Genomic DNA, 26,262 nt, shown 5'->3' with positions numbered 1-26,262 from the left:
GTGTGGATATTGATATTGATATTTACAGGAGCTGCTCTGCAGTGTGGATATTGATATTGATATTTACAGGAGCTGCTGTGCAGTGTGGATATTGATATTGATAATTACCTGAGCTGCTGTGCAGTGTGGATATTGATATTGGTATTTACAGGAGCTGCTCTGCAGTGTGGATATTGATATTGGTATTTACAGGAGCTGCTCTGCAGTGTGGATATTGATATTGATATTTACAGGAGCTGCTCTGCAGTGTGGATATTGATATTGATATTGATATTTACCTGAGCTGCTCTGCAGTGTGGATATTGGTATTTATATTGGTATTTACCGGAGCCGCTCCTGCACCCACAGGGCCCAAAGCTGCTTTTAACCCCATCAGCAAACACACTGCTGCTCCAGGAAGCTGCAGGCTGCAGATGAGCTGGGATTGTTGCTTTTCAAGACTCTCCAAGTGTTTTTCTCAGCCTGGGGATTTATGATTTGATGTCTGCTGCTTTTACTTCAAAAGGCTATTTGACCATATTTTGCTTTGACATCCTTGTAAAAATATTTGAAGTGCTCCAGCAGCATGAGAGGGCTTTGAAAAGCCCACTTGAAATTATGGTAGTGTTTGGTGCTTTTCTAAGGGCTTGAATTTGGGCAGTTTTGTATCACACAGAACAATTTCCTCACGTTAAAGCTCATCCATTTGATGAGCTGGAATTGAGAGATGATGAGCATTGTGTGTAATATAATTTTTGGAATTATTAAACCCTTTACAGCCTGCAAAGGCATCGGTGCCAGGCTTTGCCAGGTGGGTTTGTGGCAGTGCCTGCTGTTAACCCTGCGCAGTGAGAGGGACAGGGAAGGAGAAAGGTAAAGGTTGAACCAGAGACATTCAGGTCTGTTGGAATTAGGGCATCTCTAGACTTTCAGTGTTTGACCAAGTTCTAAAATGTGCAGTCAATTAACGGGAACCCTCTCCCACATTTTAATTATTTCAGTGTCTGCCTGGGCCTGGGGGTGAGCCCAGCCCTGGGCATCTCCTGCCTGGAGCCCCTTGCTGCCACTGCTCCTCACAGATGTGCAGCTTGCAGGGCTGCCCTGCAATGAGAAATGTGTATAAGGAGGCAGAAAAAGAACCAGAGAATGGCATTCTGTGCTCAGTGCCCCTGCCCCAGCAGCTGCAGGCTCTCAGGTAAGGGCCCTCCCTCCAGCCCTGCTGGGTTCCACAGCCTCAGAAATGAGCCTGGCTCAAACGCTGCCTGCTCAGATGGGAACCGCTCTCATCTCCTTCCCCAGAGGGCTTTGCTGCAGTGCCACGGCTTGCTCTGCGTAGAAACAAAATCACTGGGATAAGATTTGGTGTTGGAAATTGCTTTTTGGAAAGCACAGAGTGCAGCTTCCAGCACCAGTTTATTGTCAGGCTGAGCAGCCTTGTCTCATGCCAGCCCTGAGCAACTTCTGTTAACACCAAAAATACACAAATAAAACCGACTCAGGAGTGACTACAGAGGGAAATGGTGATGGATGTTCAAACTGCTGTAATTGAACTCATGCTGGAGGTTTACATAAGCAGAATAAATGAAAAAAGCTCCCTTTTTTGAGGAGTGATATTCAGTATAGATACAAAGGCAGGAAAAAAACAGGCTTTACTGTGCTCTGGAAATATCCACCGTTATATGAGCGATGCACCCACCTTGTAATCTCAGATAAAACCAGGCACCCTCCTTCAGGCCTGGTGGGAGCCTGGGGAGGCTGTAATTAGCCTGCAATGCTAATTAGTTCTGCAATTCTTTACAAGTCAATTTACTGAGAGACCTCCTCTCATGTTGAACAAGGGCTTCTCTGTGTTGTGCTTTGAATTTGAGGCACTTGGAAAGACAAAGGCTTAAAAGCATCCATGAGGGTAACTCCTGTCAGATCTTCCCCCTGCTCTGGACAACCAGGAGTGAATGTCAAATTCACACCCTGAATCTTCAAGGCACTTCATTAATGAGGAGCAGTGCTCAGCCATGGAGTTAATTGGTCGGTTCTCATTTCTGTGCTGGGGTGGAACCACTGCAAGGTGAGATGGGGAGGAGGAATCAGCTGAGCCTTGGAGTCACTCAGGCCTCATCCCCCTGATGAGAAGTGTCAGATTAACATTCAGAAATGGCCATAATTACCTGTGCCTGGAGCTGAGCCAAGGCATCCCAAATGGAAACTGAATTACACAGGGCAGTGCTTGTTCAGCCTGCAGGGTCCCCAGAGCTGGCCCTGAGCTGTGCTGCTGCCAGGGACAGGTTCTGCCCAGCATGGCCTGGGCTGCCCCAAACCATCATTCACTGTTGGTAAATTCTCATTACCATGGGCTGCCCCAAACCATCATTCACTGTTGGTAAATTCTCATTACTATGGCCCCAAACCATCATTTACTGTTGGTAAATTCTCATTACCATGGGCTGCCCCAAACCATCATTCACTGTTGGTAAATTCTCATTACTATGGCCCCAAACCATCATTCACTGTTGGTAAATTCTCATTACCATGGGCTGCCCCAAACCATCATTCACTGTTGGTAAATTCTCATTACCATGGGCTGCCCCAAACCATCATTCACTGTTGGTAAATTCTCATTACTATGGCCCCAAACCATCATTTACTGTTGGTAAATTCTCATTACCATGGGCTGGCCCAAACCATCATTTACTGTTGGTAAATTCTCATTGCCATGTCCTGGCCCCAAACCATCATTTACTGTTGGTAAATTCTTGTTACCATGGGCTGGCCCAAACCATCATTTACTGTTGGTAAATTCTCATTGCCGTGTCCTGGCCCCAAACCATCATTTACTGTTGGTAAATTCTCATTGCCGTGTCCTGGCCCCAAACCATCATTCACTGTTGGTAAATTCTCATTGCCATGTCCTGGCCCCAAACCATCATTTTCTGTTTGCCTGCACAGCCTCTCGCTCTGCCAGACCCCTGACTGCCTTGGGAACCTGCACATTATTCTGCTGCCCTTAAACTCATCTTTAACCATCCCTCAGCAGATGGGAAATATATCACTTTATCAGTGCTCAGAAAGGGGCAGGGTCAGAGCTCTGCCCCTGGTGCCAGTCCTGCAGAGCAGGAACACCTCAGAGAGCCAAACCTCAGTTTTTGAGAAATACAGAAAAGTTTGATCATTTTCTGCTTGGCACCCTGATATTGCCAGTCTGAGAGCCCCCAGAGGGATAACATTTTCCATGGGAAAGAGAAGTCATTTCCTCAGGGTCAGGTATCAGCTCAGAGGTGGCTTTGGGGCTGTAAGGACTTGCAGGGTCCCAATGCTGGCAGCTTTGGGTTTGGAGAAATCCAGCACAGCGTGCCAATTTCTCCCTTGGCACCCCTGAGCAGCCCAGCGCAGCTCTGCCCTGGCCTGGGGAGCTCTGGCAGTCAGTGAGGCAGGGCTGAGACACCCCAGGCTGGGGTGTTCTGTTCTTCTGGGGAACAGCAGCCCAAAAAGGGGAAAAGTTACTAAATAACCTCTTCTGTCTCTTATGCAGCTCCCACTCTCCTAATAAGATGCTTTTTTAGCTGGTTATAAATGGGATATTCCAGAAACACAGCATATGCAGCTTCAGAAACAGAGTTAGGAAAGGAAATTAGTTTTTCCTCATAGAGACATTATTCTTCGGTCATTCCAGTTTTAAATCATGCTAAGGAATGCAATAGCTGAAGCATTTTTGCTGATTTATCTGGGCAGGGACAGGACACTGCTGTAGCGCCTGCCAGAATTGATGGGGTGCCTGTGGACACTCAGAAATCCAACACCATTCCTCTGTGTCTTCAGGAAATAAAGGCCAAAGAACAAAGCAGTTACAGTATATTTTATTCACCTAGAAACAAAGGGTTGAAAGTCACAGCATGGAGGTTCATTTTGTTTTGTAAACTCATTAAAAAGATGTCCATGTACAAAATAAGGACATTTTCAACAACAGAACTGCAGACAAAGGAAACTATAAAAATTCAACGCATTAATAAAAAGGTTTTATTTTCTTTCTGCATAATTCCTTGCACCTTCCATAGCAGTGTGCACACACTCTGAAGTACAGTTGTTAGAATCATTAAAATTCAAGAGGCTGAACATGAAGCCATTGCTCTGCTGGAGGAATGTGTTGCTGAAAGATCCAAACCCTGGAGCACGTTAACTAAAGTCAGACAAGGCTGAAGGACCTGGCTAAAGGCTGCTAAGAGGTTACTGTGCCTTGATCTGCTCAGAATTCCAGCTTGCTTTGCTTCCTGCAGGTACCTGAACAGTCCTTGGGGAGGAGCAGGGCCTTGTCCAGAGGCGGCTGCTGCCCTAACACATCTAATGCAGGCTCACAAATAAAAACATTGCTGCAGTCAAACAGCTGCCATCCCATCCCAACAAGCGTTAGCTGTGCACCAGTCTGCAGCAGCTGCCTGATTGGGACTTAGGATTCACCCCTCAGTCCTGAATATTCCTGATTGCAAGTCTGGAACTCTTGATACACTGTCCGTAACAGGTCAATTATAAAATTTAAGCTGTGCTGATTTGTAATTTAATTCATCCCTGTTTCTCACCCCAAAATGACTCCCAGCACTGAAAACCCACGCACTGCTTGAGGCTCCTGTCAGGGTTTCCTTCCTGTGTCCTCAGGGTAGGCTCGGCCTGCAGAGTCAGGGTCAGAACAGCCCCTGTGGGTGCCCGCAGTGCCCTCCGGGTGTGCCAGCCTCAGGAGCCCAGTAAACATCTCCCGTGGGCACAGAGCAGCTCCAGAGCCTGCAGGGGATGGATTCAGCTCCCCATGGGCACAGAGCAGCTCCAGAGCCTGCAGGGGATGGATTCAGCTCCCCATGGGCACAGAGCAGCTCCAGAGCCTGCAGGGGATGGATTCAGCTCCCTGTGGGCACAGAGCAGCTCCAGAGCCTGCAGGGGATGGATTCAGCTCCCCATGGGCACAGAGCAGCTCCAGAGCCTGCAGGGGATGGATTCAGCTCCCTGTGGGCACAGAGCAGCTCCAGAGCCTGCAGTGATTCACACCCAGCTTTGCTGTCCCTGGCAGGCCGTAGTGCAAGAAGCAGCCCCTGCCCTAAGGCACTTCCCCACGGGCACAGGGCAGGGCTGCAGGTCCCTGGGCAGCCCTGGCTGGCACTGCCCTCCCTGGCACAGGGTGCCCTGCCTCGCAGGCTCACAGCCTCCCGTTGGCAGCCGCCTCGCCCGCCTTGGCCTTGTGGTGCTCGTACTTGACAGACACAATCAGGAACAGCAGCAGGGTGGCTCCCTGGATAGCAGCCAGCAGAAAGAAGTAATAGTTCAATTGGCAGCCATTGATATTGCCTAGGAACAATTGGGGAGGAAAAAAAGCATTAAGTAAGATGATACAAACGAAAACGTGAATCTTGTTAGGTGTTAGTGAAGACTTTTGTGCAGAACCAAACCAAACCAAACCAAACCACATTTCCATCCCACAGCAAAGTTCATTTTAATTATCCTCAGCAAAGGCTGGCACTGCTGAGGAAGGCGTGCCCAGGATAAGCAATGTTTTCCTTTGTTCTCCAATGCCTTAGACCAAGTCAAAAGAAAATTTAAAAAAACGCAAAAAATGAATGCTGTAAAGGAAGAAGTCGGCGACTCCACAGATACAAAAAAAGCCATTACTGCAATTGTTTCTCAGCCTTTTTTGGCAACAAAGTTTAGAGTTCATGAAAACATAGGGGATTTCTTTGTGGCTCAGAGCGCCTGTGATGACCCCTGTGAGTTGTCACAAATTACTGCTCTGGACATTGAACAGTGTTAAATGCAGGAAGCTCATTGCTAAAACATCACTCCTCTGTTAGGAAGCATGCCCAGCTCCTGCTGGATTTCCAAGAACAATATATTGTGGCTCATTTCCAGCACAGCACAGCCAACTGGACCATTACAATTATCAGATGTGTTGCAGAGACTGAAACAGTGACGTGCGCATGGACCCCAACCAGCTGTTCCTGCTGCAAGCCTATAAACGTGCAGATTCAATTACTTTAATTACTGAAACTTAAGATTCAATTAAATGAACTTATCATAAAATGCAATAAAATTAAACTGAGCCTTTCCCTGACATTTAAAATACAATATAGATGTGAATCTCCATTTCAAGAGCAGATGTGTTTAAAGAGTAGTAATTATCCTTTATGAGATGGGATATTAAACCCATGAAATCTTAGTTTTGGTGGGAGAAACAAGTCAATTCAACGGCAGCAACCACCCCTGAGGTGCTGGAGAGAGGGAACTTCCTCAGGAGGTTTGGGAGGCAGTCAGTCACCCCCAGTGATGTCATGGATGTCACTCCCACCCTGGAAAACCCAGGTAAAGTTCAGCTGTGGCTCTGGTAACTTTAAATCTTGTTACAGCAATGAAAATGGAGTTATAGAGTTACAGAGGGTCACAGCAGGGGCTGCTGTGGATGCTGCAGCTGCAGATCACCTGAGCCAGGTGTGTCCCTGCTGGGAAAGGCACAAACACCCAGTGCTGGCCACCTCTGGGTAGGTTTAGCACAGCCCAAATATTTCACAGAGAGAAGATCTGGCAGTGTGTTCTCTCAGCTGCCTAGAGAACAGGGGCAAGGGGCTGAAGAAGCACCATCATTATTTGTGTGGAATTCTTATCCCCTACTGAGCCATTAGCAGCTGAATGACCTCTGTACTGCAGAAAAGGTTCCTTTTCCAATTTTGAGATTGACTGGGGAAAAGAAGTCTCAATGGGGTGAAATATTCCTTTGGGGAGGACACTTCCCTAAGTTCAAGCTGCTTGTTATCTTTTAAAGAACTTACAAGTCACAGATGCCAGCTCGTGGCACATGCAGGAATCAGGCACCACTGCTTTTTTGGTAAATGTGAATCCAGATGAAATGGCAAATTCTCCTGGACCAAACTGAAAGTTTAGGCTGCAGTTTTAAGCCATGTGCACATGGCAGTTCTAGCAGACATCTGAAGAACTGTTCACACTCCTCCTGGCTGAACTAATTAGCCCACTGAGGATGGGAGGGTTTTCTGAAATTCCCCAGGTGCCACCTACTGGTGCCAGTAATTATTTTTAACCTCCACTGGCAACTCAAAGCAGGTGATTTGTTGAACTTTAGGAGTATAAATAGCTAGCAGACAGAAGGGCAGAATTAACTCATGGTAATTTCAATGAAGTCACTTGAAATGAGGAAGCTGAATAATCACTTGGAGAGAAATGGGTACATTTTACTTCTCATAACCACAGAAAGCAATTTCAGTACTTTATACCAAATATATTCTTCTGCTGCACGTAATTTAAATATTTTTTACTGAAATGAAAATATTTGTAATTTCTAGAGATGAAATGCAGTAAGAGCTGAGCAAGTAACTGAGGCTCTGCAGAGGTGTTCCTCATGCTGTCATGAGGGCAGTGAATTGTTCTGCACAGTCACATTATTTCATGCTTAGGTGCAAAATGAAACTATAACAGAGCAGTAGACAAATTCATATTTTGAAAACAATAACTGTGTTAAAAAACTATTAAAATGCAACAGTGCCATGTCCTTGATGCTTAACTGAAACTTCTACTTTCCAGCCCATGAGCACACTGAAAAACACACTTACCAAAATCTGTGTGATTACTCATCCAGCCAATTTCTTTAATAGACACCAGTGCCAACAACCCAGAGCCAACAAAGGAGCCAATCCCCGAGAAGAAAAAGAACAGCCCCATAATGGCACTCTGCATGGACTTGGGAGCAGCTGAATATGCAAACTCTAGACCTGTGTTCAAAGATGAAAAAATGCTATTAGAGCACGTAAGAAATGAGAGCAGATTGTTCTAGAAGCCACAGGTGTGTAGTGAATCCTTAGCACTTCCCAGCACCTTTTAATTGCTTTATGAATCCTCTAAAAGGTCATCAATGCACCAACCCAATGCTGAGACACAGACTTTGATCTTATTTATGTTCCATGTCTAAAATCAAGGAATCTTCTGAACCAACATATTCATTTTTCTGTCTAAAATGACCCTCAAGGAAATGAATTAAACCAGCTCAAACCTGGCAGCTCCACGTTTCCCACCTCCCCTGCTTCCCTGGCTGCTGGGCAGTACAGGCAGGACAAGGAAAAAAGGAAAAAGTCACTCTTGCATGAGCCATGAACATTTATTTCTTACAATCTCAGTGTCTCTGTCTCTCAGTGTGCAGAGAGAGACATGAACTGGAACTGGAAAGGCAGTAATTATTTTAATTTAATTTACTTTGATCTAGAATTCTCCGAGTTCATTGCTTGCTAGCAAGCAATTCTTTTTAAAATTTGTAGATATAGGGCTTGAACTTTCAGCTGTCTTTGCTCAAATTTCAACGAATAAACCCAAGAAAAGGGTACCAGTGAGCATCCATCTGCAAATCTGTGCTAGTGCATTTGTGTACCAAGAGCACACACTGGGTTAGGCTCTGCCACACAAAGATTAATGCCCATGATTAACTCTCCTTTTTAGAATAATACTCCTGTCAAAAATCAAATGGGATTATTCACAAGAGACAATCAAATCCATTCCTTGCAGAGCTCTTTCTGACAGGTGAAATGCTTGTTTCAAAACAGTCTGCTCATACTGGGAATTAATGCTACCTCATCTAACATTTTTCCTTGCAAGGAGAGCATTAGACCTGAAATTGCATAACTCTCACGTCTGGCATAATGAAGGCATGCTTTATTTACAGCACCACTGCTGTCTGACTGCTCCAGGCTGGTTTAACAAATCCAGGGGCATTTCTTTGGAAGGAAAGAATGAACAATTCAAGGCACCCTAGTGCTGTGAGGGAGGAGCTTTGTTCTGGGGGAGCAGAGCTGGGTGCTCAGTGCTCCAGCAGCAGCCTCCTCACATTATTTCATGCTTAGATGCAAAATGAAACTATAACAGAGCAGTAGACAAATTCATATTTTGAAAACAATAACTGTGTTAAAAAACTGTGTTAGAACTCAACAGTGCCATGTCCTTGATGCTGAAGTGAAACCTCTACTTTCCAGCCCATGAGCACACTGAAAAATACACTTACCAAAATCTGTGTGATTACTCATCCAGCCCATTTCTTTAACAGACACCTGAGCTGTGGCTGGTGGCCACCGCCCTGCTGCTCCATCCCCTGGGGCCAGCAGGGAGCTGGAAGGGCCAGCAGGGAGCTGGAAGGGCCAGCAGGGAGCTGGAAGGGCCAGCAGGAACTGAAACTCTGCCCTGCTCAGCTGTGGGGCTTCCCTGAGCTCAAACCACAGCCAGAGATGGGACAGACGCGGGCACAGCTGCCAGGGGCAGGGCAGGGGGCACAGTGCCATTTATTGCCAGGATTAACACTGCCTTTGTTTCCCAGCTCTGTTACCAATATAACAATTCTGATTTTCCAAGGAGGATTTACCTGTCCAGCTGCACTTTCAGAAAAACCAAGCAGACTACTCTGGGCACACAGCAGCTTGTCTGGGAGTTCTGGCTGGGTGATCAGAGCTGCCACAGGGCTCCTGAGCCCCAGCCACAGCCTGGGCACCAGGCTTCTCAATGTTTGTACCACTTAAGGTCAGGTGTAACACATGAAAAGATCTGAACTCCTTCTTTTCTTGTTTATTTTACAGATACACTGCATCTGACTGTTCCAGCTGGAAAAAGACCTTAAGACTCAGAACAAAAACCAAAATGAGTGTAACCCTGCCCTTTTTGCAACAAAATAAGGTACATTTCTAAATTTGAGTGACTTTTGCAGCAACACTACTATTTAATCTGGCATAAAGAATATAAAATGTTTTCTTTGCCTTCAGAGCTCCTTTGGCTGCTGGCAGCCCTTGATAATTATTTCATGCTCCTGCAAACAAGCACTTCTGAAATGAAAGCCCCTCGCTGGTGTTGTCATGTGAGATTACAATCCCCAGTTAGACAAGGGTGCTTTAGGAGGATTGACAGAATAATACAAAAGATTAATGCAATGTGTGTCATCTTTTTAAAGGTACCCCAAGTGTAACTAATGTGGCTTAATAAGAATATGCTTAGTTTTAGAGTAAACAGAAAAACAGAGGTATGTTTCAGCTCTTGGGCTATTTTTGTTCACAACAAACATTTCCCCATCATTATAGTTTTGTTACCAGTAACACTTTGCTTGTTTTAAGCCTGAATTTCATAGCACAGTAGATGCCTTTATCAAGTTAAATACTGAACTGGTAAAGTACACTCTGAGTCTTGAGAGGACTTAAAAATATTAAGAGTTCTATTCAGATAAAAATCAGAAGGCAGGAAAGACCCTTTGTAAAAAAAAAATCCAATGAAAGTGCACTACACAAAGCAATTAAGGTGTGCATAGAATTTCTGGTGCATTTCTTTCCCAACACTGACCAAGAGCTTTTGAAGTTCTAATGCTGTTGGCACAGACCCAGCAGTGCAGAAGAGCAGAATATTCCCATGAGAATTGTGCAAGCCTTAAAGAGTTCTCCCAGAGAACTCCACCAAAGCCCTCTCAGCCTGGAGCTCAGCAAGCAGAGAGTGCTTCAGGACCTTTCCACAGCCTGCAGACAGCTTTGCTGTTTTTTCCTTGCAAACACCTATGAACTATTAATAGTACCTGATAGAGAAACAAGGTTGCCTAAGAGGGACGAAATTGGTTTAATTTTCCATGAACACTTGTGTTTCTGATAAGTCATCTGTTTATCCGAGTTGGGATTGAAGTGGCACTGTAACAAAACTGACCACAAGTAATTCATTTTACTCTTTGGATAAAAATGCTAAATACAGCCTTAGTTGTAGTAACTAACTAAATCAGGCAAGATTTTATGTTCAGATTTTTGTGTGCTGGCACTTGTGACAGGTACCATACACAGATTAAGAAATGGACAGCAAATGAGCAGATAGGAAAAATAACAAACCCCACTTTTATTCTCCTTGCCAAGCAGTGCAAGCAGCTTATTTTATTTCCTACCAGCTGTGATGACAGCAGCCCATGGGTAACAGAGCCCTGCTGGGGCAGAAGATGTGTGCTCAGCCAGAGGGGAACAAATGGGCCGTGTGCCAGCTGGGGCCAGGGCCAGCTCATCTCCAGAGCAGAGATCCCACTGCAGGCTGTCGCTGCCCAGCAGTGCAAGTGCCTCCCCAGGGAAGTGAGACAGGAGCTCTGCCACAGCAGTCCAAGGAAAGGAGCTGGGGGTGCCCCAGGGGGAGGGGATGAGCCCACAGCTCAGTATTTGCAAACAGAATTCAACACTTTGATGATAAGGGGCTGGAGTCAAGCAGAGATGCAGTGAGTTTAAAAGGAGTTTTACAGAGCCATTGGAGGAGTTTTGGAGGGTTGCAGCAGGGAGCTCCACAGTCCTGCTGGAGCAGGGCCAAGCCTGGACTCTCAGAGCTGTTTCTGTCCTGGTAACCCAGCCCTGCTCCAGCAGCACAGCAGCAATCTGTGCTCAGAGATCCAGGGGCGTTTCCCCTGAGGCAGCCCGGGCCACAGGGCTGGGAAACCACAGGCAGAATGGCCTGAGCTCTCCTCTGCTATGGGCCTGCACACACAGGAGACAAACCAGAAAATGGGATTTTGTACTGCTCTCCTCCCACTGCACTTCAGCTCACGAATCTGTGGGCACACAGCGGTGCCACGTCACACAGGGCACTGCTGGGGAACTCAGCATCTCTTGCATTTGTTCAAGACACACAAAATGTGAGCAGTTTCAGTTTGCTTAGAGTCGTTGAAATACTGGAATAGCTACAGAAAAACTGATCTAGAAATAAAGTAGATAAAATGATAGAAAAATACCTACTTCAGTATTAATATTCACAAAAACTTTTCTTATTTCATAGATGGAAAAACTCAAGTAACATCAATTTAAACTGGTAAGTCTTTCTCAATGTGGTTTATTTCTTCCCTTTGCCCTCAGAAAGGTGTTTCCACTTACTAATTGACTTTCTAAAATGTGAGCTCAGTTTATAAGACAAAAAAAAAATTCACAAAGCTCAAATTGTATTTCCAACACAGAGGAATATTCAGAGGACACAAAACTGCATTAAAATACAATATTGAAAGAGTAGATTTTTTCCATTAAGTCTTGCAAATATCCAGCACTAACTAGATGTCACACAAATATTTCAGGTGTCACTCTGCTTGAAATTTAATTTTGAAAGCACAGTCTTACATAGCCAAGCTTCAAATGTGTAAGACAGTGGTGAGCTTTGCCACTTAAATTGAGCAATGTTGTATGAAAATGTATTTGGGAACATCAGAGCTTACTTGTAATGACTTGAGAAGTATTTATTTTCTAAGATTCCATCATTTATGACAGATACAAAAGCAGATTTAAGCACACACACACTCTTACCTGCTATACTTGCAAATATTTCACTGAATCCAATCAGCACATACTGAGGAATCTGCCACCAGATTGGCAAATCTGCAGCGTGGTATGTAACATTCCCAATTGTCTGGTTAATTGTTTTAACCTTCACAATTTTCAGTCTGTTGCTTTCCAGAATTCCTGTGTGAAAGGGGAGGGAAAAAAGACTGACCTAAGATGCAAACATTGTTTCTCCACATTAAGAATTAAATTAGGATTCAGCCCTGCATTGCAATTAGAAGTGATACAACAGGAATATGTATTTATTTCTGACATAAAGCATTTCAGACTACTTCTGCTGGTGTTATTTCAAGCCATGGTTGTTCTGCCATAGAATTAGTGATTATATTCTCATTCAGTGGCAATAATTATACAAACACTTAGCCCATTTCTGGATGGATCAGCTCAGAGCTCTCATGGACACTGTGCTGGGCTTTCTTTAAAGACAATCTCATTTTCACAAACTACTACTTTGCACTGTTGTACCATTTCAACTGCCACCACAGTATTCATAAATTAGAAATCCTTTTGCTTATGGAAATGGCTACACCAGTCCTGTACAGCTATGAAAACCCTCTATGAATATGATTATGACATTTATATGACACTTTTCATCCAAAGAGATCCAACCGCTCATTAGAGCTTGATTTACAAGCAATACATTGCATAGAAAGTACTTCATATGGAATGAAAAAGAGACAGGATAGTGTAAAATATAAGCATTTTTAGCTTGCTCAGCACAACAGTTTAGGGTAGAAAGTGAATATCAAATAATGCTCTGGGGTTTTGTTGAAGTTGCCCAGATTAAACCATTGACTCACATAAAGTACACAGAATAGCTGATAGTTAATAAAACTCCTGCTGCACCCAAAAGAGACCTCTATAAAGGAACTCTCATCCCTTATCCTTGGAAATAAGGTGAATTTATTCAGCACCATCCAGAGGAGCAGGGCTGAGCCACTGCCACTCCCAGCCTGTATCAGTGCTGTCCTGAGCCACAACCTGCCCTCACCTGGGACCCAAAATGTGTCCCCAAAACCACAACCTGCCCTAACCTAGGACCCAAAATGTGTCCCCAAAACCACAACGTGCCCTCACCTGGGACACAAAATGTGTCCCCAAAACCACAACCTGCCCTCACCTGGGACACAAAATGTGTCCCCAAAACCACAACCTGCCCTAACCTAGGACCCAAAATGTGTCCCCAAAACCACAACCTGCCCTCACCTGGGACCCAAAATGTGTCCCCAAAACCACAACCTGCCCTCACCTGGGACACAAAATGTGTCCCCAAAACCACAACCTGCCCTCACCTGGGACCCAAAATGTGTCCCCAAAACCACAACCTGCCCTAACCTAGGACCCAAAATGTGTCCCCAAAACCACAACCTGCCCTCACCTGGGACCCAAAATGTGTCCCCAAAACCACAACCTGCCCTCACCTGGGACACAAATGTGTCCCCAAAACCACAACGTGCCCTCACCTGGGACACAAAATGTGTCCCCAAAACCACAATGTGCCCTCACCTGGGACACAAATGTGTCCCCAGAGCCACGGGCAGGGCTCAGATAGGCTGCTCATGGCTATCACAGCATGTGCAGAGCCTCCATCTGCTTCCTCAGTGCCATTCCCTTTCCTGGAGGCACCAGAGCTGCCATGGACACGTTCCATGAGCTGCTGAACCCCTCTGAGCCACACTGGCAGCACTTCCCAGAAACAAACACAATTCCTGATGTACAACACAATTCCTGTTCTCCTGGGTCTTCCCAAGTCTATGACATAAAACTTCTTTTAAAAATTTAAAACATTTTTTAAAAATAAAAGGGGAGCAGCCAGATCAGCCCCTCTGTGCTAAGTGACAGTGCCAAATTTCTCACTAACATCTGGGTTTAGGTAAAGACTGCTCTGAATTTATTACTTCTTCATGGCAGGCCAGCCCCCACATTCTCTCTATATTCATCACTTCTTTTTAGATGACCCATCTTATCTTACTTTAGCTTTTCACTTACTTCAGTGCCCTCTGAACCATGAAAAGCTGCTGTAATTAAAATAAAACTAGACTTCTTGATGTTTTAATTTTAATATAGCTGCCCAACACTTTAGAGTGGAGCTTAATTAAAGCGTAAACAAAGCAGTAGAGTCATCTAAGAGCTCAGACATAAATTCATTTATTTACACTCAACACAGAATCGTTGCACCTCAAAACATCCAGTGATTTTAATGTGTTTATGCTCTTACAAAATAACCACTGAGCCACCTAGGAGCACAACTACAATATACCAAACTTTGCCATAAATTCATCTTCAAAGTACTTCAGTATCTGGAATCTATTGATTCTTCCCTTAAGACTTTGATAGGCAAGTTTCATATTTGATTTTTAACTCTTAGTAGTTAAAATAATCTGAACTTCTTGCTATAATGGTTTAAACTCTATAAATGAAGTAGATTTTCCAGCTGAATAACCCTGAACATTGCTGCTCAGAACTCACCATAAGATGCATGAAGCACAGCAGATGTTCATTAAATCTGATCAGTTGTATTTTAACACAGTCTGTAAAATATTTTAAGTAATCTAACCAATCTAATAGGCAGCATGAGCAGTGTCCACAACTAATGGCTGTCGGATAAGCAAGTCAAAATGGAAATATGGCACAAACAAATCATTAAGATATTGATTGCCATGATTGCAAATTCTTGACATTTTCATTTAGTGTCCCTCTCAAGGCAGCAGTGGTTGGTAGTAATAGTGTATTTCAAGAATGTTAAAATATGGCAACTCTAAATATCACTTAATGAGAAAATAAAAATTGAGTGAAACATAGAAACCAACACCTTGCTAGAAATAAACATTTTCCTAAACCCCAAATTTGTCCCAACTGAAGCTCTTAAATTCCTGTTATGATGAAGAGATGTCAAGCTACTCCAAAAGGTTAAACTTTCCAAACAGATTGCAAATAATCACCCAAAGAATTCACCTTTTCACTTTCTACTGGGGCAGACTTGGGGAGGATCAAACCAACAAAAGCATGTGTTACATTTGCAGGTGAATTGGAAAAAGCATCAGAAACTTTAAGGAATTGTGCTGTATGAGTCCATTCCCCAGCTCAGCTCTCACAGCTTGATGTGCTCTTCCCCACCAGGAATAAAGACAGATATTGCTGGTTTTGAATTCCCTCATATGTGAGCCCACAGGTTCTATTTAAAGAGCTGACATTTAAGTGTTTTACATCATCCTCTCTGCAGCAGCAGCGTCCTGAGAAACATGGAATAAGAGAAACACTTCTGATTTAACTTTAAGTGACTTTGCTTGAAGAACTTTCCTTGCCCACAAAGTGACCTTGGCCTAATAATTACCTCTCTCATTGACAGAGATCTTAATAGCCATACAAAGTGTCCCTCTCCCTAAAATAGAGGGGATCCCAAGTGCTGCAATGAATTTATTTAATGCTATAATGCTTTATCAGGATGTTCATTACAGTGATGCTGGTGAGAGCTATAGATTCTGTGAAGCATTGCTCAGAGATGTTCAGTTCCACATCAGCAGCACTTAACAACCTGAAATCCTCTCAAAAGCAGCTGATTTATGGGGCCAGCAGAGTTGCCATCTTTCCCCTTTCATGCTACAGCTGAGCTATTTTACACTACACTAATTCCCAAACATTAGGGACAGGAAGAGGGGGGAGCAAACCCAAAGTGGGAGGAAACTCCTGTTCAGCCATGACCTAACTTTATTATTTCAGAGCAAGGGAAAGGATATTGGGTACAATTTCAGCTTTTTTATACTTGTGAGTCAGAATATATGAAGAAACATTTTTAAAGTGTATATGCAAAGTCTACCTCAGGCAGGAAAACTGGTCCAATTTTATTGCAACTGTTCAAAACAGTTTAGTAAATTGTTGGATACAGTCCCCTTTATTGAGGAAAATGCATCCATGAAGGCACATTCCAACTATCCTGCTAAAAAAGATCTGAATAATGCTGAATTAAATATTCACACAGCTCTTTAGAAAATGCTGTAGCAGTGAGCTGGACAATTCACTGTGTCAGGAGATGCCCAAGTCGTTTTCTTACCTGCAGCAAAGGCAGAGCACATCACAAAGAACATCCCCACTGCAATCCTCTTCAGGGAGGATGGCAGCAAGCCATGCCTCTTCAAAATGGGGTCCACCAGCTTGTCCTTTAGGGGGATCAGGATCAGGATAAGCACTGCATCAAACATGGTCAGCCAGGCTGCTGGGAACTGAAAGGGAAGATGATTAAAGCAATTTCATACTTAAGAGGTAATTTTTACTATTATTTTACAAATAATGTTCTGATTGAACACTTTGATCTGAAATAAACAACAATGCACTGACAGACATTGTGAAAAGTCAAATAAGAGTGTTTAAAAACTGAAGAAAATATTCAGCTATTCAGGTTTTCACTGAATCAGGCTGCTCATACATCTGTAAGCTCAGTTTCTCCTCTGACAGAATTGAACTTTGTACCTAATTCAGTCATGAAAAGCATTTAATAGCCATGCTCTGTATTTCTCCTTTAAGCTTAGAACTATCAGAAATATGCCACAGAAGAGCAGAAACAGTCTTATTAATGTACATGCCAAGTTCAATTAAAATCAAGTTACACTTGTCAAATGGCCAGAGAGGGTGGTGTAACACATGCAAACCCTGTAAATCCTGTGGTTTACTTCTCTGTGCCATTTCTGCATCACATGATGCCAGCCTTTCTTGAAAGTATTGATTGAACAGCTTCTTTCAATATGCTGAAGGTAAAGTGATTATTGATTAGGCAGTCTAGAGTAACAAATGTGTCTCAAATTCCAAATGCTAATGTATCACTTAAGGGTGGGTATTTATTCCTACTGGGCTTGCAGAAAAGCTTCTGTCCTGCTCTGGAAACTCAGGACAGGGAGATTGATCAGCTTTCTCCAAAGGTCACACTTTGGCCACTGAAGGATAAAGAAACTCAGGATGAAAGCAGTGAGAGTTACCTGAATGCATCCAGAGCAGGCTGGTGTGAACTCCAGGCACGTGCTGGAATAACAAAATCTGGGATGTGCATCGTGCTCCTAAACCCCCAAAGGCTGAGGCCCCTGATCCCCAAAGGCACTGCCCGCACCTCCTGGAATTGTTGTACCACACTGACCCAATCTGCATTTCCACTAAAGAAAGGCCCTGCTCTTGTTTTGCTCTGCTCACCGTGTGGATGGAGTTGGTGTCATTGGATATCTCAGGAATTCTCAGATGGAGGCTCTGCAATACATATGTTGTCTGCATCTAGCATCAGGAAAGAGGAGTTGAGATTACTTGGACAAGGAGCGCTGAGAGCAAGATATTTTTATTTTGCAATCATTAACAAAGATTATACCAGAGGTGAAATGCTAACACAGCAAACTGAAAACAATTACATTCAGAACATCACAAGATTTTTAACCTTGCAGCTATTTTTACTAAAAACACCAAGAATCATTTGTGCGTCTTTGAAAACAATTTCTGCATTGTTTCTTTTGCCCAAAATGTATCTGATATCCCGAATCATCTCCATAAGGCAGAACCTGAAAACTAAAACGAGGTCTAGACCACTAAGCCTGACCTATATGAAACAGCTGCAAGATAAAACAGAGCACAGTATTTTAGGATATGTGAATTTGTACAACTATGAGTCTTAACTACAATTCTAATGATTTTATTTTTTTCTTTTATTAGGTCAAAATATTATTTGAGAGCATTCCTTAGTAGTCATTTTTCATCTCTCAACTTCAAGGTAAGTTTCCTATTTAAAAGAGAACACCCCAAAAATGTTAAATTAGAAATTACATAAAATATAACTGTAACCATTTGGAACTACTCACTTGAAAATACACTGTCCAGTAAGGTATTAAAGCCAGAAAGACAGGGATAATCTTGACAAGAGCTTTCACATCCTCCACCTTGTCTTCTCTGAAGGGGCCCCCCCGGGCCAGCTTGGCCATCTCGAAGAGGCTCTGCCTGCGGGGCGGGTGCAGCACTCCCTGGCCTTCGCTGCGGGAAAGGATTCGACATGTTTATAAACACAACTGGCAATCCTCTCTTCCTTAGAAAAAGCTCATGCATTTCCCAAATGGGTCATTCATGTAAGTTACAGCAACGCAGCCAGGCCAGAATGGATCCCCAGCAGGTGGAAACACGAGAGGAAATCTTCTGCCATGGAGTTTCCTTATTTCCCACCCTCCCCACACAGCCCAGCCCTAGGTAACTGGCAGAACCTGGAGTAACCTGCAGTTTGTGATATTGCTTGTGAAGTCACTGAACTGTTTGGCAACCTGAGCACATGAAACCCCACTGCAGAGCAGGCACCTGACATCTCTTAGCAGCGATCCAACCCAACCACCAGTATTCCATGGGCAGCTCTTAAGAGTGGCAAAATTCTGGCTCCCCATCAAGCTGCATAGAGCACTAAATGCACATGACAGTGCTTTTCAAACCAGAAGGCATCCACAAACATGTGCCAGAGAAGAAAGTTAACTAATGCTGAGAGCAGCCCAGTCAGGGTACAGCACACCCTCAGGAGCTCTGAGGTGGCAGGACACAGAGCTCAGCTGACACCACGCTCTGGCTGCAGGGACACCCAGGGACCTATCTCACTGTGCCTCCTCCATCCCTCAGCTCCCAGAAAGCAGCTCCAGGCCTCCAGCTCTGCAGCTCTCACAGCAAAGCTGCTCCCTGCTTGTTCTCCTGCAGCCTGTGGTGGCAGTGACCAGCAGGCAGGGTGAGCTGAGGAGCTCAGCCCTAGGTGACTCTAGAGATCACACAGGAGAGCTCATCACAAACCTGTTTGCTGAGTGCTCCCCGTGGCCCTTCTTGGAGCAGCAGGAGTATGTGAGGATCCTGAACACGTCTGTGAAGGCACTGCCATCAGGAGGTTTGGTGATGAAGAAGCCCTGGCCACACAGGAACACCATGAAGGAAATGCCGATGCAGACCGTGGGGACGCTGTACCCGATCACAAAGCTCACGTTCTGCTGGATGTAGGCAATGCCTCCCAGAGACAGGATAGCTCCCAGATTGATGCTCCAGTAAAACCAATTAAAAAACCTTCTTGTGGCTTCTGGACCCCGGTCCTTGACCTGGAGAAGATTAAAAGCAAGCCCTTCAGATTCTGAAGAAAATAAGGCTAAACAGAACTAGAATCTTTGAATTAGAATTCTAACAAGTTCAACACACCGAAGAGCTCAGGTTTCATTTAGAGTCACACTGGAATGATTTAAGTGTTTTGGCTTCACATGGTATTTGATGAGATGCCACCTCAGTGAGAGCTGCACCATTATGTGAGAAACCTGGAAGCTCAGCACAGGGATAAAACAGCCACACTACTGAGACACAGCTCCCCCAGAGAGGCCATTATTATTCCTACTGCACTGACCCTCACTGGGTCATTGCTCTACAAAAAGCTCCCTCAGATTAACATCCCATAGATCACAGGAGTTTAAGTAACTGGTTTTTAGTAACAAAAAGTTAAGTTACCTAGAAATTCACACATTGCCACAGTTGCTTCTTCTAACTGTATTTACACAACATTTAACACTATTCCATTTTCTAAGCCTCAAATGAATGCTTGGTAATTAAACAAAAATTTAATTTTTAACACAGTCTTAATGCCTCTCATCAGAACACAAATTGAGCACTTGTCCTTCTGACCTTTAAAAAAAAATTATTAAATTTGGGTTGCCTGAGGATCACAAGGCCCCAGTAAATATTTATCCCTGTAAGTCAGCGCTGTTCATAATGTTATTTTTTCTGCTTGAAGCTCTCAGTCTCTCCAGTGAAAGTAAAGACATCCCTGTTTATAGAACTATCTGTACAGTTTTACCATCCCTCTTTATTATTGCCTACTGTAAGTTACCCCACATTTTGTAATTCACTCCCAGGAATCCAGCATCACTCATAAGAGGTGATGTAAGAGAAATGATGCAAATTGAAGTTTGAAACACATTAAAAAGATCAAGTAGTCTGCAGGAGAATCCATAATACTGCATTTGTCAGTGGCTGATGACTGAAAGGCCATTAACAGTGACTAGCAAGTCAGTGCCATGCACCAGCCTGGCTGAGTCAGTTATTTTTCATTTGTAACTGCAGATTTCCCCTCCTCATTTGCCAGATCTCCAACAGACTCCTATTTAGTTTGCAGTATGAAAAGCAAGCTGTGTCTTAAAATGAGTTTTTAACACTGCCAGTTCTGATTAACAGCTTCAGGTTTCCCAGTGGTGCACAAACCCATCTGTAGCATTTAGCCAAGCCCCACAGAGGAAATATGAAAGAACCTATTCCTGTGCACAGTTAACAGCACTGCCAGCATTCAGAGCGTCTGTCAGAATGTCCAATGCAATCCTGGAGGCTAAACCCAAGAAATTCTCCCTCTCCAGCTTCAACTTGGTACTCAATTCCTAACTTTCATCAACTGCAGCAGTGGCTCAATCCAGGAATCCCTCCCAAAGCCCAAGGAGCAGCAGGATATTAGCAAACAATTAATGAAACACAGTGCTCCAACTTGTGTAAGCGTTAGCAATGTGTTTGATGAAGTTTCCATTTCTTCATCACAAAGTCTCAGTTCTCTTATTTCTGCAAGGCAGATGACTTCTCATCCTCCCTCCTGCACATGACCTGGCTGACATCTCTACAAAGGAGAGCAGAGAGAAGAAAGCCAACTTTGATGCAGGAAAGAACAGGGAAGCACACCATGAGCCTTCTGACAGGCATTATCCCAGCCTCCAACCATTAGCTCCTGAGAAACTTCCTGAGCCAAGGATGGCTTCTCTGTGCTTAAACAGTGCAGCAGCTCTCCTCTCCACGAGCCTGTGTAACCTGCCTCTGAACCCAGGTCAGCTTTGAGAATGCACAGCATCCCGTGGCAAAGAGCTCCACAGGCAATGGCACAGTGGGCAGGGCTGCCTCCAGTGCCTGCTTTGAACCAGTCTGTCTGAGCCTGCCTCCTTTCACCTTGTTCCAGGAACCAGCACAGACAGCCCAGCTCCATCCATTCCTGCTGCACAGACAGCCCAGCTCCATCCATTCCTGATCCACAGACAGCTGAGCTCCATCCCATTGCCATCCCATTCCTGTTCCAGTCACAGCCCAGCTCCATCCCATTGCCATCCCATTCCTGCTCCAGTCACAGCCCAGCTCCATCCCATTTCCATCCCATTCCTGTTCCAGTCACAGCCCAGCTCCATCCCATTGCCATCCCATTCCTGCTCTACAGAAGCCCAGCTCCATCCCATTGCCATCCCATTCCTGCTCCAGTCACAGCCCAGCTCCACCCCATTGCCATCCCATTCCTGCTCTACAGACAGCCCAGCTCCATCCCATTGCCATCCCATTCCTGCTCCAGTCACAGCCCAGCTCCATCCCATTGCCATCCCATTCCTCCTCTACTGCTGCCTCTCTCCCCTGCCACTGCTGGCACAAACCACTGTCACATCTTCCTTTCTGCTGCCTTTTCAGAGGTAGGAAATTTAGACTGATTTGTGATTCCTCACCTGGAAACTGGTGACCATAGTGACCACTGTGGCCCTTCCTGGAAACTTCCTTCACCATCTCCAGTGTCCTTTTTGTGACAGTGACCAAAGGAAGGCAGTGCTCAAAGGACAGACACACGACAGACTTACAATGCAAAGAATCCATTTCTTCCTTCTTTATCAAAGCATATGTTTGCACTAAAAATCACATCACAGCCACATCAGAAATGCCACTATGGCATTTAACTGGCAAACATTAATAACTGAATAAAGGTCCCACTGACTACCTAGTGGAATATCTTCTCAAAGACAAAGAACTATGAAGATGTCTTGTCAAAACCCCACGTGAAAGGAACATGATCACTCAAAAGTCCCTGACAGTAGTAGTTTTCATTTGTTCCTGCAGTCAACTGAGAGTCACAAGTGACAAATGTACCAAACAGCCCCAAACTCATTGCAGTCACCTCTGAGAGCAGCCACACAGCAGAGCAGGGATGGAACAGAGAAGCCTGTTCTTGTCCTTAGCCTACCAAAGAAGGTACAATGATGAGTTCTGTGCAAATGTACAGAATCCTGACCCTCTAATCCGTCACTGCACACAACCACTGACTCTGAGATCATCTGACAGAGCTGGGTAGCTGAGCTCCACACTATTACTCAGCTGCTACGTAATTTCAATTTTTTACACTGAAATTCGGCAAGTCCTCATATAAAGTGTGTTCCTCTCCCATCTGTTATTACTGGCCTGAATGCCACAACTTGTTTCAAACTTGCTCTCTGCAGAGCCTTCGAGGTCCACAGGCTCATAAGAAGTCTGACAGCACCAACAACAAACCAAGTTTTAGTCAGGGACCTTCAAATCTTTATACCTGGCTCCCCATCCTCATCCAGAGGCTGGAAAATCTATGCTCTACAAATAAATAAGGGCTGAAAATCACTCTAAAGCCATCATTACAGCAGCAATTTCCAATAGCTGGAAAAAATAACTGTACAGCACCAATTTCAGCAGAGCTGGAAGATCTGTGGCAGCTGTAGCCTGCTATTTACTGGCTGTGAAGGCAGCTCAGAGGGCAGCACAGCTGGGTGAAACCTGGCCTCCCCAGGCGCTGTAACCCTGCAAGAGACCCAGCTATAATTAGAGTGATTACGGCTGAGACCAGATTAGGAGTCTGCTGCCCCTCTGGCCTCGGTGCTGAGGCTGAAGCAGCTTTCACAACAACGACCAGCAGCCCCATTGTTTCCCAACTGCACAAAGTCACACACAGGCTGCTCCAAGAACAGGAAGCGACAGCAAACGCTGGCCCGAAAGGGGAACTGGAAAGTGCCAGGGCATGGGATCACATGATGAGAAACCCCATTCTGAGAAGCGTCCCCTCAGACTGACACAGCACCACGGACAGGCTGACACTTCTAGAAAAACATCTGTAAACGCAGCTGGGAAAAGCTGGTCTGTCCCAGCCTTGCAGAACTCTCTTTGCTAAGCTGAGTGGTGGAAGTTACTCATTCTAACCCTACTCTAACAGCACTTCTAAAAGCAGGCACTCAACAGAGAGTTAGGAAACAGAGAAAAGTAAGTATTGCCATTCAGTTTCCCATATTCCACAAAGTGATTCTGCTAAATAAAGAAACCTCTCATTATACAAGAGCCCTCCGCCCAAATTCTATACATTAAAGCTGAAAAATTCACATGGTAATTTCTAAGAGATCTGCAATGAAATGCAATTAACATTCTGAAAGGTGATTGTGCCAACTGATGTACATGATGTACAATTCATCCCTTCCTTGGGGAAAGGGGACAAACCCTCTCAGCGCACATCCAGCCCAAACACGTTTGCAATGTGCTCTGGCCTCCCAAGAACGTGGCTCCGGGACAGACTTTATTCTCAGATACAGATAGATACATACAGCTATATAGATATATACTCATCTCCCCCGCAGTTTTCTGCATTCCTGTGCAGGGAAAAGGCACCCAAGAGGGCCCCAAACTGCACCCCAAGGTAAGTGGCATGCTGTAATATATTTAACAAGAGATAAGCCAGAGAAAGAGAGAAGGGGAAAAATTCAGACCTCGGCAGAGCTGCACTGATTATTATGGCCCAGAAAGGAGTATTTATTTTGCTTCACCCTACATAAATCACTGTGAATTATCTTCAAACTCAGCCAAAACCTGCTTCCCTTGAAATCCTGGGGGAACAGCCTTTACAAAATCCAGCTACAACTGCTACACTTCCATTGGCAATGGCTGTTCTTTTGCTCAGTTCCTGCCATTATTTATCTCCCATATCTAACTTTCATAAAGCGTTCTGGGGATAAGCAGTCAGTTTTGAAAAACACCTTACAAGATAAAGTCATATTAAAGCTATTTCACTTGATGGGCTCAGGCTGGCTCAAGCAGAGCTAATGCACTGGGGACACACGATCCTGGGCTATAATAATGTTTTACATTTATATACTGCCTTTCACCCAGAATTCAGAATACACAAAATACCAAAGAATGACAAATGCAAACTGCACAACAGAGAATGGAGGTATGTTTGGCAATGGTTCTGTGGTGGATTCTCCCTCTTTCAAAGAATGCATGGCATTTCTGATACCTGCTCTAACCAGAACTCAGTGAGCCAGCAGACATGCCACTGGAGTTTCAGTTTAGTTAGAAAAGCTGCTCAGCAGTACCTGAGCATGCTGAAATTCTCCATTTGCAAAGCAGAAATTACATTTCAACATCCACACTGCCTTAGCATAGGACTGTAAAAAAACCTACATGTAACAGAGCATTCCAGTTGCTACAGAACTGCAGCTGCCTCTCAAACATTTTCTGTGCAGCCCCTGGGCTCTGCAGTGATGACCCAATGAATGAGATCACTGTGGCGGGTCCCCACAAGGTCATTTGGCAGGATGTGTCCTTCGAACAGCCCAGGTGATGTTTACCACGGCCAGAGCAGCTTCCCCCATCATGTGATGCAGCACCAGGCTGCACAGAAATGGCACTCCAGGGCAAGGCAGTGCACAAATACCTAAAGCATAAAAATTGTTAGTTCTGCACTGTTAGATCCTTTATCTCAGGATGGTAAAGGCCTCTGACACTGCCTTAGGAGCCCCATGTCATCCTTGTCACAGCTCAAATGTGTATCTTGTACTTCACCTGATGAGCTCTGAGGCCACGTTAACTGGGTACAAACTGCGAGGACAATTAACAGTCCACTTAATGGCCATTAAGTATTCAACCCAAGCCCTGACATGGTGATGGCTCAGCCAACTCAGATCCCACATGTGAGGCAGGGTAACCAGGAAAGCAAAGGGATCTGACACTCCCCAGGCACCGAAATGACACCGAACGTGGCCCAGCTGAACCAGCGGCACTGCACAGGGCCAGGGCTGGGTGATGCCATTCCCTGCCAGGCTCAGCACCTGCACAGAGGCCAGTCGGCCGGGCACTGCCCACCCCAGCACGGCAAGCCCCTCTGCCACCCTGGGCACCCCGAGCGCTGCAGCTGCCACACCATACCCGACCTGGTCGGCCCCGAACGGGGTGATGTTGGCCTTGACCGAGCCGACGCCCAGCCCCACGAGGACCAGTCCCACGAAGGTGGCGGCGGCGCAGTAGCGGGTGGCTCCGGCCTGCGAGCAGGGCGCCAGGGTGGCGTTGGCGGCCGGCGAGGAGCAGTTCTCCACGGGGAACAGGGGGATGTCCCCGCACAGGCCCTGGCGGGTGTGCGGCGCGGCGATGACGGGGAAGGCCAGCATGCCCAGCAGGTACAGCGCCATGCTGAGCAGGATGGTGCCGAACTTGCCCAGCAGGGCGTCGGCCAGCCAGCCCCCGAACGGCGACACCAGGTACGTGATGCCCATGAAGAGCAGCAGCGCCTGGCTGGCCTGCGCGCCCTCCCAGCCGTAGGGCGGCCCGTTGAGGAACAGCACCAGGTTGGAGGTGATGCCGTAGAAGGCCACTCGCTCCAGCAGCTCGGCCAGCAGCACGGCGGCGCAGGCCAGCCGCCGGCCCTGGAAGGCGCTGCTGGCCGCCCGCCCGCGCTCGCCGCTGCTCAGCAGAGGGCTGCGCTCGTTCGGTTCGGCCTCGTCCATGGCCCCGCGTCCCCCCGGCTGCCCCGCCGCGCTCCCGGCCCGCCCGCCGGGACCCGCGCCCGCCGCCGCCCCAGCCCCGCCCCCCGGGCGGCGCCGCGGCGCCATTGGCCGAGGACGCCGTCACTCTGCCGGTGCTCGGCCCCGCCCCCAAGAGCGGCGCGATGCCATTGGTCGAGGGCGCTGTCACTCCGCCCGCCGCGCCATCATATGGCCGAGTGGGGCGCGGCGGGGCGGAAGTGGTGTGGCCGTGAGGGAGTCCCGGCGGGTGCCCGGGGAGGTTCCTCAGGGTGCCCGTCAGAGCGGCCGGCCGGCAGTGGGGAGGTTCCTCAGGGTGCCCGTCAGAGCGGCCGGGGAGGTTCCTCAGGGTGCCCGTCAGAGCGGCCGGG

The 26,262-nt window shown here is 45.9% G+C and overlaps 1 protein-coding gene across 1 annotated transcript; it reads right to left on the bottom strand.

Moving 5' to 3' along the window:
- Positions 1 to 3,814: 3,814 nt before the first annotated feature.
- SLC15A4 (solute carrier family 15 member 4) lies at positions 3,815 to 25,879 on the bottom strand. Its single transcript, XM_059485413.1, has 8 exons — positions 25,307 to 25,879; positions 19,113 to 19,408; positions 18,155 to 18,323; positions 17,502 to 17,579; positions 16,375 to 16,543; positions 12,288 to 12,443; positions 7,572 to 7,730; positions 3,815 to 5,304 (listed from the first exon to the last, which is right to left on the bottom strand). The coding sequence occupies exons 1-8, from the start codon at positions 25,874 to 25,876 to the stop codon at positions 5,156 to 5,158; spliced, it is 1,746 nt and encodes a 581-aa protein (XP_059341396.1). The 5' UTR covers positions 25,877 to 25,879; the 3' UTR covers positions 3,815 to 5,155.
- Positions 25,880 to 26,262: the final 383 nt, after the last annotated feature.

This window comes from Ammospiza nelsoni, chromosome 18 (assembly GCF_027579445.1).
Source record: "Ammospiza nelsoni isolate bAmmNel1 chromosome 18, bAmmNel1.pri, whole genome shotgun sequence".
NCBI classification, from domain to species: domain Eukaryota; kingdom Metazoa; phylum Chordata; class Aves; order Passeriformes; family Passerellidae; genus Ammospiza; species Ammospiza nelsoni.
Note: the sequence above shows the minus strand (reverse complement) of the source record. Positions and strands in the feature narration are given on the sequence as shown.